Here is a 14684-nt window from a genome sequence, read left to right on the forward strand (position 1 = left end):
GCAGAAAGGGGAAAATATACACAGCGCCTTACAGATATCTATATGGCTTTTTTCCCATGTGGAGCTCAACTATTTAAGCTCTTGTCATAGATGCCAGGAGAAAAGGAATAGAGAGTTAAAAGCTTTGATCAGCTGCATGTAAAAAAAGCTGGGGCACTTAACAAGTTCAGAGGTTCCCTTCACTTCTGTAGTCTTCAAAAATATCTGGTTTCTTGAATGCCAACCTCAAAAAATTCCACAAGCGGGACCTCTCTGGAGATGTCTGTGTTTGAATTGTTCTCCAAATAGCACCAGTCCATAATCTCCCATGGAGGTTTCAGCTTAGGTGGAAGTACTCAGAACTACTTTCAAAACTTTCTCAGAGCTTCAAACCAGTATTCGGATCATTCTTCAGCAGTTTGGGATGATTTGTAGATAAGTTTTGGAGGATTTGCAGATAAGCCTTATCCTGGAAACTGATTAATATCCTTCCAGGAAACTGATTAATATCCTCATCTTCTCAGCAGCCTAGGAGAACCGCCCAGTATGTTTTTATGAAAACCATGTCACAACAAACTGAACTACATAAAAACTTTTTAAACTTAGCCCCACCGACAGTCTATTAATTTATTGGCTGTGTATCTCTACAAAACTACCTTTAGATGCTATGTAACTGATGTCCTTTTCCTGGCTAAAAGTTAGTTACAGTTGAGTGACATGTTGTCTTTTGGCTAAATGCCCCTGTTTTAACCATGCTAGAGAATCACATCTCTCTGCTGTCTTGTTCATTCGGAGGAAATGTTTACAGATTTTTTTTTTTTTTTTAACTTACACAGCATAAACGGATGGAGTAGACCTGCTTTCTAATGTGAATCTTGCAAACTGGCTACAAATTGGTACCATGACAGAAACCATATGCATATATAAAATATATGGTGGATTTAATACATTACATTGCTCTCTGCCCCTTCTATGCTTGCAATGAGATAAAACTCAAACATGAAAGCTATTTTTGCTTTTGCCCTTAAAAACTCACAATTTCATTTAATTCTTTCTTTTGAAGATTGTCCTCTCATTGCTGCCAGTAATGGATATGCTCTGTAGGAGAGAGTGTTGGCACTATGCTTTGTGACATTCACAGAGCTCTATTATGTTGTCTATCACAGTCAAATTATTACTACACACTTCACAGAAAAAGTCCTCTGTGTTGGCAGTGCTGACTACACTGTGCCTAGACCTGGGATGATGATTTTGACCAACAGGGTCAGGCTCCAAGACCATTTGTGAAGCAATGCTGATATTCCATGGTTTGTAACAAACTGATTTCTTTTATTCAGAATCCATTACGATTTGTAAATACACAAGGATTTTGACATAGATGCAGGAAACGCACAGCTTTGGTGGCAGTGAATAATGCAGCATGCTTCTGAATACTGTCTTATTGCCAGGAACTGATGAACAGTAAAACGTTTAGACTTGCCATCATTTTCAGCTTTCATATCAGACATTGTTCACCTTAGCTTAGTTTAGAGTAAAATACAGCTTAGGATATATATTTAAGGATAATGCTACAGGGAGCTCCAAACGGTTGTTTGAGAGATGTAGGAAGGGACTAAATTTTATTCCTCTGCAATATGAGCTCTGGTGCTATACACATAACTCTATTGTGTGACTACATAATTAAAGAGAAGTGCTATCATCTAGAAAGATGTTAAAGCTTCTAATCTCAGAAATGACTGAACTCATTTACCTAAAACAAAAAACAAGGAAAAAAGCCATCCACATACAAACTGGATATTGAAAAAACAGTGTTTGTGTGTTGATCTTAGCAATGCACAATGAGATCCATCATTACAGATATCCCTACCTATGCTCTATTTATTTAATGAAGTAACATCCCTAATCTCATAAAAGGGGAAACTAAGAAAGGAAGAAGTTAAATGGCTTATGAAATATCACATAACAATTTTACGAGAAAAGTAGGTATAGGTGCTATATCTGCCTGTATAGTTCTCTGCATTGCCTGCTATTTTCAGGTTTGTTTTTTTTTTTCATCTGTATATTTGAGTTCTGTTTTTACATGTCCTGAACTCTGATCTTTGTTTGACTTTCCCTGGATCTCCATCAGCAAAACTGAGCAGAAAACCTCAGGAGAACACTATCTCACACAAAATTTTCCAATACTTTGTGCTTTCTCATAGAGGCAGAAGTGCGGTATCAACTCAGGCTACTTCCTGGCATTTGTGCATTTAATCCATCGGAAAACTGAAAGCTCATAGGCCAATGTAAAAATGAAAAAGTAGCAGAGATAAAAATACTATTCAAACCTTGAAGAGCTTGTTTGGGTTCAAACAAAAGCTTAGATTAGGAATTTTGATAGCCTAACCAATTCTCCATGGCTTCTACAGAAAATCATACTGCCTTAAATTTGATTGTGTCCTACCCAATAAAAAGATACGGAGGCACTGCTATTTTTCAGTTTCACTGGTGTTACACTAGATGTGACTTTATCCACATCTTCATGTGACAGATATTAGTAAGGAAATATCCTTTTGTCCTTCAATGATGCTCATTTGGCAATCATTTGAGACTCTGAGCTTGCCTCTCTGGGATCTACTTTGATTAGGTGAAGACCAACATATAGGTATTTGTAGGGTTAAGAAGCTGTGAAAAGGCTTTTAGTCTGTCTGTAGATCTATGTGGCCTTAAGCAAAGTGTGGAAGTGTGCATTCCTTGAATTCCTAGCACACAATTTGTTCCTTTTCCCAAGTAAGGTTTCCATGCCTGGTCTCAATTTACTTTACTCACTGTCACTTAACACTTTGCTCCCAAGTAGTCTGCATACTGCAAAGGAGCAGCAGTGACATGGTGAATGCTTGTAAACTGGTGAAAAATAAAGTGCCTGAGAGGAAAAATCAGTCTTGAACTTTAATAATATTCTTGGTTGCAAAACCTGGTGTTTCTCTTCGGGTTTCTTTTTTCAGGAACATTCTCTTAATCTTGTTATTTAAACATCAAAAAATGTTCTCTACACTCTTTGGACTTCAGTACCAGAAAACCCTACTTATTGTGTTTAGAGATCTATTTAAAGTTCAGTGCAGCAGAAGTCAGCTCTCTTCTACACCACTATGAAGTACCGCATGATAGCCTGTGCCTGTCAACCACTGCTTGACAGGCTAAAGATGGTAGTGTTTTAGCAGTAGTAGAGATACTACTAGAATATGAGTGATGCTAATGATGGTCTAGAGAGGGTGGTGAGCAAAGTTCGTAAGAAGTAATGTCCTATATTAAATCAATGGACACGCTAAAGAAAAAAACAGACAGACTTTGAAACAAGTAGCTGTCCTGGTTTCAGCTCAGATAGAGTTAATTTTCTTCCTAGTAGCTGGTACAGTGCTGTGTTTTGGATTCAATACTAGAAGAACGTTGATAACACACTGATGGTTCAGTTGTTGCTGAGCAGTGCTTACACCAGTCAAGGACTTTTCAGCTTCCCATGCTCTGCCAGGGGCACAAGAAGCTGGGAGGGGGCCCATCCAGGACAGCTGTCCCCAACTGGCCAAAGGGCTATTCCAGACCATAGGACATCATCCTCAGTATATAAACTGGGGGGAGTTGGCTGGGGGGCAGTGATCGCTGCTCGGGAACTGGCTGGGTGTCGTTTGGTGGGTGGTGAGCAGTTGCATCACTTGTTTTCCCTAGGTTTCATTCCTCTTTCTCTTTTTTTCAATTTTCCTTTTCACTACACATTATTATTATTATTGTTATTATTGTATTTTTTTTCATTTCCAATATTAATTGTTCTTATCTCAACCCACAAGTTTTCTTACTTCTGCCCTTCCAGTTCTCTCCCGCATCCCACTGGGGGCAGGGGGAGAGTGAACAAGCGGCTCTGTGGTCCTTGGGTGCTGGCTGGGTTTAAACCATGACAGTAGCGTAAGTCTTCCCTGCTTTTGGGGTTGGTCTTTTTTTTTTTTTTTTCCAATCATATCAATTGGTCTAATGAAAATACAAACACAGAATACTGCCTGTTATGGTTCTGTACATTTCCTCTCTGGAGATTCATCTGGTCCTAACACTGACTTTCTGAGGCGTTGCTGTCACAGTACTTCCTGCAATCCCTTCCAAAATTTGGTTTTACTTATGGTTCATAGGGCTGGGAGGAGCTTTTTCATGGATCAGTTACTGTAACGTACTGACTGATGTTTATATGTGCAGCTGCTTTCTGGTGATATAATCAGACCAGCTTAAACCTTCCGTTTGTTCTTTGGTGCCTGAAGACTTACACTGAGGGTAATTTGTCTTAATTACTGCTGAGATTTGAAGACAAGCCTTAGTTCAAGAACACTGTGCTTTGAAGACAGAAAATCCTTTCTTTGGATTGTGAAAAATACTCTTATATGATTTTTTCACTCTACCCCCAGAAGTGCCTTTGTTTTCTTTACCTGACACTTGCATTTGTTTGGGGATGGTCTGAAGATCCTTTCATGGCTGATGTTCCACCCTTTACCAAGCATTTTATTTTTATTAGAATTTTCAGATAAAAATGTTGCATATAGATACACACACGGTACAAAACAGAAATTATTAACTTGTTTGGTCCAGAATCTCATAAGGGTACACTGGAGTAGTTCCATTAACACCAATGGAGTTGAACCAGACTATATGCTTTCTTTGGCTCTGGACCTCATAAGCTTGCGCAAAGTTCTATCTAGGTATTATTGGCACAAGGAACCAACTTGGGGAGCCCAAGCATTTCTGGGGACAGAGAATTAGCCAAATATTTCCTCGGTTGATTGTACAATTAAGGCTTTTTGCGCTGGCTCCCATAACTCCCTCTTAGGAAAACTGATGAAGTATAGGCTAGATAAGTTAGGTGGGTTGAAAGCTTGAACAGCTGGTCTCAAAGGATTGAGATCAGCAGCACAGTGACCCAAAGATTGCCATTTCTGATCTACCCAAGTAGTCCTCTTCACATGATAATATATCCTATCTAATAAACACTGCTCAGCAAGAAGGCTTTCTCTGAGCACAGCACTGTTTTAATGTGGTCAAATCCTTCTCTGGTCTGCTCCCTTGCAACTGTGCTTCTGGGTTTGAATTGTTGGGGGAGTTAAGGTCTCTGTGAGTCTGCCTGTGTGGGGCTGGTTAGCGTCTCAAGGTGTAGAAGGGCATTTGCTTTGCTACCTCGGGCAAATTCTGGTTTGGGAAAATGAAGGCTCTCTGGTGTTTTGGGTACACACAATAGTCATTACCTGCTTTAAACTGCTGGCTAGATTTGCTATGTAGAATTTAAACAGCTGCCAGAGGTAGGTGGCTTCATTCCAGGGCTGGGAAAAAAATAATCCTCTTTATAGTGAATTTGTAAATCACATTGGAGGTCTGGTGCCTTGAAAGACATGAGAGAAAAGTAAGCCATTATCATGTGTTATTACAAATGATGTCTTAGCCATTAAAAACCCAAGTATATTAAGGGAATATTAAGATTGCTAATTCAAGCATTCAGAAGTTAGAAAATGCGGCAATTAAATCTGTGTGTACAGGCTTAACGTCAGCCCCTGTCAGCTTTTAGGCAAACCAACACAGAAAACATTGTGCTCCTATCCTTATCCTGAGAGTAGACTGTTGCAGATGGTGAATATTAACCCAGATTTTAACTAGTCGTGAGTGTACATGAGCTAGGTTTTGAGAGAAATCATATCTTTCTCAAGCTGAACCAGATTTACTAGAAACACTAAAAAGTGCACCCTAGGCCATGGGACAAATTTCTTTCTCCCTATTCCTCTTTACGTTCCCCATCTTTCTCCAAAGCATGGAGGCACTAGAGAAAAGGTGTGCATTATCTTTTTCGGGGTGGGACACTTGGACATTTTTCAATAGTTTTCTTCCTTATTTGACCGCAGTATTTTCATGTAAATGAAAGAGCTTGAGATAGATTGCAGGCATGGAAAACGTAATCCTGAATGGTTATCACTGGCTAAATAGCTATGTGACAGAAAATACAGTCTTACAATAGGGTATGCTATTCCCATAGATGGCAGGTGGCTTCACCTGGGGTATATGCAAAGAAGATAAATGAGTAAGACGGGAATCATGAAGAGACTTATGGGGAATAGGAAGACTGAGCAGAACTAGTGGAAAGTGGCAAATACGTAGACACAGCATCATAAGAGGAAGTTTGAAATCAGTCCAAATGATATGGAAATACAGGCACGAAAACAATGTGTCAAAGCGAAGTGATAATTTCCTTGCTGGTGTGGGCTGGCCTTTTCCTGTTGCTCTCGTATCTTGTGGGTTTTACTCATATGCAACTATGTCTGCTTTGTTCTCATTTAAAAACACCCAAAGTGCTTAATAATATTACTGGCCTTTTCTAGCCTGTCTGCAGAAGCAGTGATATTTAATAGCAAACTCATTGTTACTCTATAAGGAAGCTTTACCATAAAGGTCACCAAATTTGGTCAGTGCATTTTAATTTGTACACACGTTAAAGGTCATATTCCTCACTTCCATTACAATAACACAGTGTGTTTACACTCTTATCAGAGGTGATTGTGTATGACTTAGCTAAGGGATCTTATCAATGTAAATGGAATATAAAACAAAAATAGTAATGATGAAAAAAATGGAGCAAGTGTAAGGGGATTTTTTTCCCTCTGTATGTTTACATAATGCTTGGAGGTAAACACACATCTACAGGGTCTGGTTTTCTGCTGAGTTACTCCAATATGTCCTTTTTTCCCCCCACGAGAAACTCAGCCGTCACCAGAGCTTCTGCTGATGTATATTGGAATGACAGTAGTTTCAGATTCATAGTATCATCTCTGTATAAACACATCCAAATGTAATTAAGGACCTGGGCTTTCAATCCAGCAGACCTCAAATTAGCTTTCAAAATGCATATTAAGGGCATAGACAAATGCTTTTGTGCAATTACAAGTGACCTTTGAGGGCAGGGTGAACAAAATCGTATGAACCTCTTTAATGTCACAAAACTCTCTCTACAGAGATTTGCATATGAAGTGTACCATTTTATGTCAAACAGATTTGTTAATCTTACAATGAAGGAAACAGTACTTGAAAATTAATCAAGGTGGGTTTTCATTGCCCAACAGAGACCCTTAAAAGGACCTAACCTAGTAACTAAAGGCTGTTATTGTGTGGTTTCTAAATTCAATCATTGTTGGATATTATTTGCTGGATGGGTTTGCAGGAAATAGACCTCCACAGCAGATAAATCTTCAATGGTTTCTTTGCTTGAGTAGTGGAATTCTACTTTCCGAAGTTCTTGTAATCCTGGCTCTCTTGGAAAATGCTTCATTATTTGCTCATTATTTTCAAACTGTGTTTAAAATACATATAAGCATTTCTGTAGGTAACAATGAATAGTCTTACTGAGTCTTTTAGTATTGAATATGGGGTAGCTTTTTGCTTGCTTGCCATAATAACTTATCTAAGAAATGATGACTGAAAAATGGACCTCCTCCCCTAGGAGACAGGTTCTTGCCCATAAAACCTAATTGAAAAGCTTAGGGTGTGTCAAATGTTTATATTACTTGGCATTGCAGGATGGAGGGACAGAGGTTGGTCTTGGGTTAACTATCTTGGGCAATGCTTTTTTTCTGCTGTCATCATCCTTATCCTAGTCCAAGGGCTAAGAACAGGGAGAAATGGAATAAAAAGGTGGGATATTGGTGAGATCAATTTAGCGAACAATATCAACCTGCCCAATGCTTTTGTACTGCAGAAGACCTAGAAAATCCCACAACCGTGGAGTCACAGGGTATGTCTCTACTCTGAAGTAGTGTTGTATGCTCTGAGCTTCCCAGAATACAGCAGCTGCTCTAGTACAGATCCCTGCTTGAACTAAAATGCCTGTTTCTAGGGCTTTTCACCTCCTTACTAGAGCTGGTTGTGAAATCTTAACCTTGCTGCCTTGCAGTGTATGATGTAACCAATCTATAGAAGGTAGAGAAGCACAATTCTGCTTTCCCATATGTGAATCAAACGCTTACTGTTTTGACTAGTTGTTTCCTATTCTATATAAATACGGGAAAAAAACAGTTTCCTCTGGTCTCTCCCATTATTACACTTTGCCCCAGCTAACTTTTGAATCTGTAGCAAGAAAACATTTCTTTCCTCCTAAGCATTTGCTTAGGAATTTCCAAGACGAAACTTGCTTTTCTGGGCCTGGGGCTGTAATGGGCTTTAATAGTTTTTAATTACTTAGCTATCTGTTGTGACATAATTAAAATGTCTTTCAACATTTCACATTTCACCCTCAAGAAATAAATATCTTCTAGGCTGTAAAATACGACTTGCAGCTTATTTTTATGGAACAATGAGGGAAAGGCTTCTTCCAGGCTCAGTCACATCCAGTTCGCCTGTCAATACAAAGTGCTTCTCTGCTGTGTCCCTAAATAGCCTTGCCCATTCCTTCCCTGCTTTTCACTCCAATTTCACATGTGTGTTTAAGGAGCCTCTTTGAGGCTTAAAATATATCTTTACCTATACTGTTTTACTAAAAAACACCGAGAGTCTGGCAAAAATAACTGTAAAAAGCCATTACGTCTTACTACAGGATTAGCTTTTTTTTGGTCCCATGCTGCATTCTTTTCATCTTGGGAAAATGTGTACAATGAAAACAGATTAGCTCCAATTTAATCAACAAATTTGAGATGTTATGGGAAATGGGCTTACACTAGGTTGGGACAGAGTTATAAAACCAGAGCAGTGCACCAGCATACTCTTCAAGGTTCAGAATAAGCTAATATAATTAAAATTAAATCAGATAATGCTGCTTATAATTATTTCTCATACATTTTCTAGCAGAAAATAATATTCTGGTAGCTTTAAACTTTTCCCAGACTCAGGCTGAAATTTTGTTTGTTGCATTGATTTCTATATGTCTATTTAGAAATATGTTTTATATCTCTTGAGAGGAACATCTTTTTTAGGAGGTTTTTTTAAATTCTAGTGCCTTCTGTATATGGACAGAGCTTTGCAATTTAGCAGGAAAAAAAAATGGAGAAAACAATCATACCTTTTTATCACCTCTAGGAGTGTTTGGTAAAACCTTCAAGTGTCTGGAAAAAAGCTGTTCCGTCAATCTTTCTTGATACTTCTTAAAAGTTGGGGGGAATAACCTCAAGATTGGGTTTGTACCAAGAGTATACTTCAGGTATTGATACCTCTGCTCTCCTAGGTAGGTCTTTCCTTTGGTAAGCAGCTAAGTATGCTTCAACTGCAACTAGAAGATGTTGGGCAAAATTGTTTTACAATTGCTCCTGCGAGCAATCAGTGCAATTTGCTGGAAATGAGAGGAGGTCATATTGACCATGCCCTCAGAGCTTCCTGTGCTGGAGCCCATGGAAGTCAAGGAGAATAGGGAATAACATTAATGCACAGCTGAGGGGAGAAAGAGCTGGAAAAAGATGAGTGAAATCAACTGCAGATTGGTCGGATATGTGGGAAATGTTATAGAAATGCAAAACTCCCTGAAGAATTATGCCATAAATTACTCATTTTACAGGTGGTTTGGTCTTTTGGTTTTGGTTGGGTTTTTTCCTCCCTAAACTTTCTCTGGCTCTGCTGTTCTGAGCCTACTAATTTTGAGGCAGAAACCTATTAGTAGCTCTGTCTCAGGGCAGTAAGGAACTTGCCCTGGTGAGTAATGATCCTGTTACAGGTTTGGAAATGGTTTACCAATTTCATGTAAACATCGATCAACCTTGATTCAAGGGATGGCACCATGAATCAGGTTTTTTCTTTCTTCTTTTTTTTTCCTTTGGAGAATTGGAATTCTCTTGAGATCAGCTATACTTCCACCCATGGCATGTGTCTCCACTTCCTTGGCTTAAAATGGATTGTAAACTTATCACTGCATTGATGTTTGGGATGGAAAGTATTAATTATAGGATTCTTCTGTCATGGAACTCCCATGGGAAAATTAGGATCTTGATGTAAAGTGAAAGGTTTGCGTGGTCTCATGTGAACATGGCTTTAGATGGATGTCCCAAGAAAACTTGAGTAGATAAGTAAAAATTGTAAACATATGTGATGTACATAGCAAAATAATTACCCATTTACTGAATAAGGCAGAGATCCCGCTTGAGAGGGAGGGGAAAAAAATATTACCTGTATATGAAGACATGGGAAACGTGAACTTCAGCATTTCTTAGCTCTTGATTGCTTACATTTCTGATGTTGATGTGCTTCCAGTTTGTGTTGGTGTCTGGGATTATTAAAGATACAGGGATGTGTTTAGTTTTTGTCTCCCAACTTCCCTCAAGAATGAAAGCATTAACATTAAGACACCATTTATAATCTCATTTTGGCAATCCCAAAAACTAGGGATAATAACCAGATTTCGTTATATGTAGGACTATTATGTATGCTGTTTATTAGTGTATGTTTATGTAATAGTCAGGTGAGGGTGCCCATCCCATGGCCTGCAGATCCTATCTGGTGAACAGAACAAGCTGTCCAAGCTGCTCTGTGTTAACATCTTTCTCCTTTGATAAGAGCAGGGGAATGGGTTGCAAGAGCTCACCAAAACGCAGGCCTGTGCTCTTCACCGGGTTGGTGAACTCCATGGGGTGTCAAGTCATATGTGAAGGGTGCTTGCATAGCCCTTCCTGAAGCAGCATGTGCATCTGTACCTTGAGGGGAACTGCTGCCTTTTGCTCATATATCAGTCTTTTTGCACATAAGTGACAAAAAGAAGCTGGGATATATGGACACTCTTCCTCAGTGTGTGTAGAAAAGGTCGTGTGATCAAGCAGGGCTCTGAAGCTGTGTTTCTACTGCTCCTCCAGCATGTACAGATTTATGACTGGAGACTAAAGAGACTCAAATAACTGAACATTTTCCTTATAGAAATATAAAGTAAAGAAAGAACTAGGAATTAACAGGAGAATCCTGCAAGATTATATGGCTGTGAAGGACAGTAATACTAAATCCACTAAGAGAAGTTGTAAACAAAGCAGGAATCATTATCCTGACTTACCAGCCAGGACAAGGTCATAAAATGTGAACAAAATACCAGAAGACAGGCTTGTCTGCATTTTTCCTACCCTCTGATTAGTGTGTTAGTCTGTTTATGGTTGAGTTTTATGCTTGCTTTATGTTGGTTAAAAACACGAAAAAAGCGGGGTGGGGAAAAGCTACACAAAGTGCAAAACAGAAGTGAACAGGACTTTGCAATGCTAGAAAGAGCAAAAGAAGGGAATCTCTCTGCAAAGGCACTGATGGAAAAGCCATCTGAAATGATAACTGTACAGCCTTTGAAACTCTCGTTAGGAATATTTGAGAATGCTGCTTGAAGCTACATGACCCATTAGCATCCTCTGCTGACCAAAAAAAGGCATTTTGGGAACGGACAAGGACATCTAGGTGTTTTAAGATAATCTGCAGTTTTAAGCAGAGGTTTCCTGGTATGACTTGGAATTAATCAAGGTTAAAGGAAAAGACAACACTGTAGCAGGCCTGTTGTCTCATACACTCAGCTTTCAGAATGCATTTTAGTTACCCCTCCAGAAACGAAGGGTGCAGGTGCAGAGGCACTATGAAGAAACATCCCTTTGGGGGTGAAAAGAATTTTTTAGAGAGCCCCGGTACACCTGTATTCTCCCCCAAGAGTCACAGTAAACTGATTGAAAAGTATGAGCAAATAGGTGCCCCCAAGTGGGGTTTGGGGGAGGGGAAGAATAATCCCCCCCTACACACTTGTTCATAGCTTACCTGACAAAAAGATCCTTCTTAATACATGCACATGGAATAATATATTTAAAGCACCTATATATTTTTTTTCCAAACCCAAAGAAAACATTTCTGTGTGAGTAATTGAAAAGCAAATGGAGAGCCAGGATGAATCACTGATTATCTGCTATGGAGGTAGGACAACACAGCATTTTAATTTGTTAAAAAATAATAATCTGGAAATCCACACTTTAAGAAAAAGCATCAGTTTGGTTGGTGATTGATTCTGGAGGAGAGGACAGGTCATGCATCGCAGGTCTCTGCTGGAAGCACTTCTCCAGCTCTCCACGGCAAAATGGATGGGCCCTGGGAGAGCTGCGAGGGAATGAAGCACTGGGCTTTGGAGCACCAATGGAAGAGATGAGTATTCTGTCACGTGCAGTGCAAGAGGCCAAAGCATTTGTAGAACAAAACAGCTGGGGAGCTATGGCTCTATGGGAAATGCAATGCAGTGCAGAGTAAACTAGTTAGCAAAGGATCTGAGGCAGACTGGGAGAGCAGATAGGGGAAGAAAGGAAAACTGGGTATCACCAGTAATATTAACATCTTTCCTGTGAGCATGCTGCTTCAGTTGTAAGAAAAGGTAAAGAAATCCAGAAAAATGCAATTGGTTTATCAGGTCAAGAGGGTGTTATCAAGCCTGGTGACTGGAGGACTGGTTGATCTGGTCTCAAGGAAAATGTCTGAGTTGACTCTGTGTCACACAGAAGTTACTTTTCTTTATGTGTTGATAAGAGGATTACTGACACTATGGATCACTGAAGCACTCTTCTTCTAATCCATCCAAAAGGGAGGAAGAAGAGTTGAACTATCTTGAAAAGATTTTAAATGGGATCAAACAGCACTATGGCCATGGAGGTCACTGGGAAAGCTGATGGGTTTAAGTAGAAACAGACATCAGAATTAAACCCCTGTAGAATCTCTTTTACCATAACTTAATTTGAATGAAATCAGGGTAGTTAATCATAGAATCATAGAATCATAGAATGTTTAGGGTTGGAAGGGACCACTAGTGGTCATCTAGTCCAACCCCCCTGCAGCGAGCAGGGACACTGCTAACTAGATCAGGTTGCTCAGAGCCCCATCCAACCTGGCCTTGAATGTTCCCAGGGATGGGGCCTCCACTACCTCTCTGGGCAACCTGTTCCAGTGTTTTACCACCCTCATTGTAAAAAATTTCTTCCTTACCTCTAGCCTGAACCTACCCTGTTCTAGTTTAAAACCATTTCCCCTTGTCCTGTCACAGCTGGCCCTACCAAAAAGACGTTCCCCATCTTTCCTATAGGCCCCCTTTAGGTACTGGAAGGCCGCAATCAGGTCTCCCCGTAGCCTTCTTTTCTCCAGACTGAACAAGCCCAACTCTCCAAGCTGGAGTTACATTTGCCTACCCTGTAAACAGCCTGCCTTATTGCTTGGATAGATTTCATTGCACAGCAGTGTGGAGAGAGACCTTTTTACATTGCAGGAGACAGTCTTCTCCTGGCAGTCAGAAAGCAGATTTGATACCCCCAGACCGAAACCAAACTGAATAGCCTTACTCCAAGCAGAGTCTGGAAATTCAGAGTGGCACAAACAACAATTTAAGCAGGAAGAAAGTAGTGCAGAGAAGGTGATTGTATTTAAGGGAGCTTTTCACTGAAAAGGGAGAATCTGGATTGTCCAGAAGGATGAGTCAGTCTGAAAAAAGAGACAAATTTTGCATGTTCTATTGACTTGTTTCAAATAATCCCATCAATGGAAAAATAGCAACATTTCTTCATGGATTTACCCTACATATTCCCGTTAAATGTCCATGAATTTATTTCTTTGTCTTTCTCCTATTTTAGCTACGAGCCAGGAAGATGAAGTGCTGCCTTCTCTCTGTTGCGTTGGCCATTCTGCTGTTCATTGTCATAATCATCACGGTCTCTGTCAAGCACTGATCTGGTTACGGTTTCCACAGGTAAAAGCCTTTAACTAAGTCTTTTATCATACTCTGTAGGATGGTTGGGAGACAGTTTAGGAAGCTGATAACGGTAAGAAAAATTTATCTTAGCTTGCATATTCAGGTCTGGTCTATGAAAATAATTTCTGTTAAAGGGTATTTGAGCTTGGAAATAGCATCCTTAGTGGATCCTTAAATGTAAACCAAGGTGGTATTCAAACAAAATATTGTATTACCCTTTTCTCTGCTGTTTTTGTTATGTTTGATTTTACATGGATCTCAGCAATGCTAATTAATGAATCCTAAATCCGTATGAATTAAAGATGCAGAAGTGGTGTTAAAGACCCCAGACTGAAACAGGGTCAGGGGCAATCCAACATCCCACAGATATGCTGAGATGTTCCAAAATGCACCTACCTGCTGAGATGTTCCAAAGAGACCTTGGAGCCAAGCCCTCCTGAGGAGCAGGAAGACAAACAACGGGACATTGTAGTATAGACAAAAATAAAAGTGGGTTTCTGGTGAGCTTTCCTAAATCCACCCCTAAAAGGAGTATTGATCTGTAGTAGGGAGGCTGGGTTGTAACCTTACCAAGATAGGTGAGATATCAAAGCAACTTAATCCCACTAGTGACATTTAAGATATAACATGTTTCCTTTGTAAAGAATGTGTTTTAAATGCAAAGCATAAGACACACAAAAAGGTTATTATTTTCCTTTTTTTTTTGCCTCATTACCCTAGGAGAATGACTCATAAGTTATTTCTGATAATCTCAGTCTAATACAAAGCATTTCTGAGTGTCTGCTTCTTTAGAAGTTTGCTAGGCCATTATGCTAGGAGACATTAGATTTACAGAATTTCTACCCCTGAAAGGGCTCTGGTATTCTGGGTCTGCTGTGCCTCCTGCCGTGGCAGGGTTTCTGGCTAGTAAAGCCTGAACCCAAGTGTATCAATGGGAATTTTCCTCTGCAAACAGCAAGTAGGAGGGCTGAGGCAAAAAGCAATGGAGGGTGGGGACAAC

At 39.7% G+C, this 14684-nt stretch overlaps 1 protein-coding gene across 1 annotated transcript in view; it reads left to right on the plus strand.

The window, feature by feature from the left end:
* The window catches only part of TSNARE1 (t-SNARE domain containing 1), a 329654-nt gene extending 315993 nt beyond the window's left edge, over window positions 1-13661 (plus strand). The window contains exon 11 of the mRNA XM_009637630.1: window positions 13566-13661. Coding sequence (XP_009635925.1) covers window positions 13566-13661 — 96 coding nt within the window. The remainder of the gene's footprint in view (window positions 1-13565) is intronic.
* Window positions 13662-14684: the final 1023 nt, after the last annotated feature.

This window comes from Egretta garzetta, unplaced genomic scaffold, assembly GCF_000687185.1.
Source record: "Egretta garzetta isolate BGI_Z169 unplaced genomic scaffold, ASM68718v1 scaffold394, whole genome shotgun sequence".
NCBI lineage: Eukaryota > Metazoa > Chordata > Aves > Pelecaniformes > Ardeidae > Egretta > Egretta garzetta.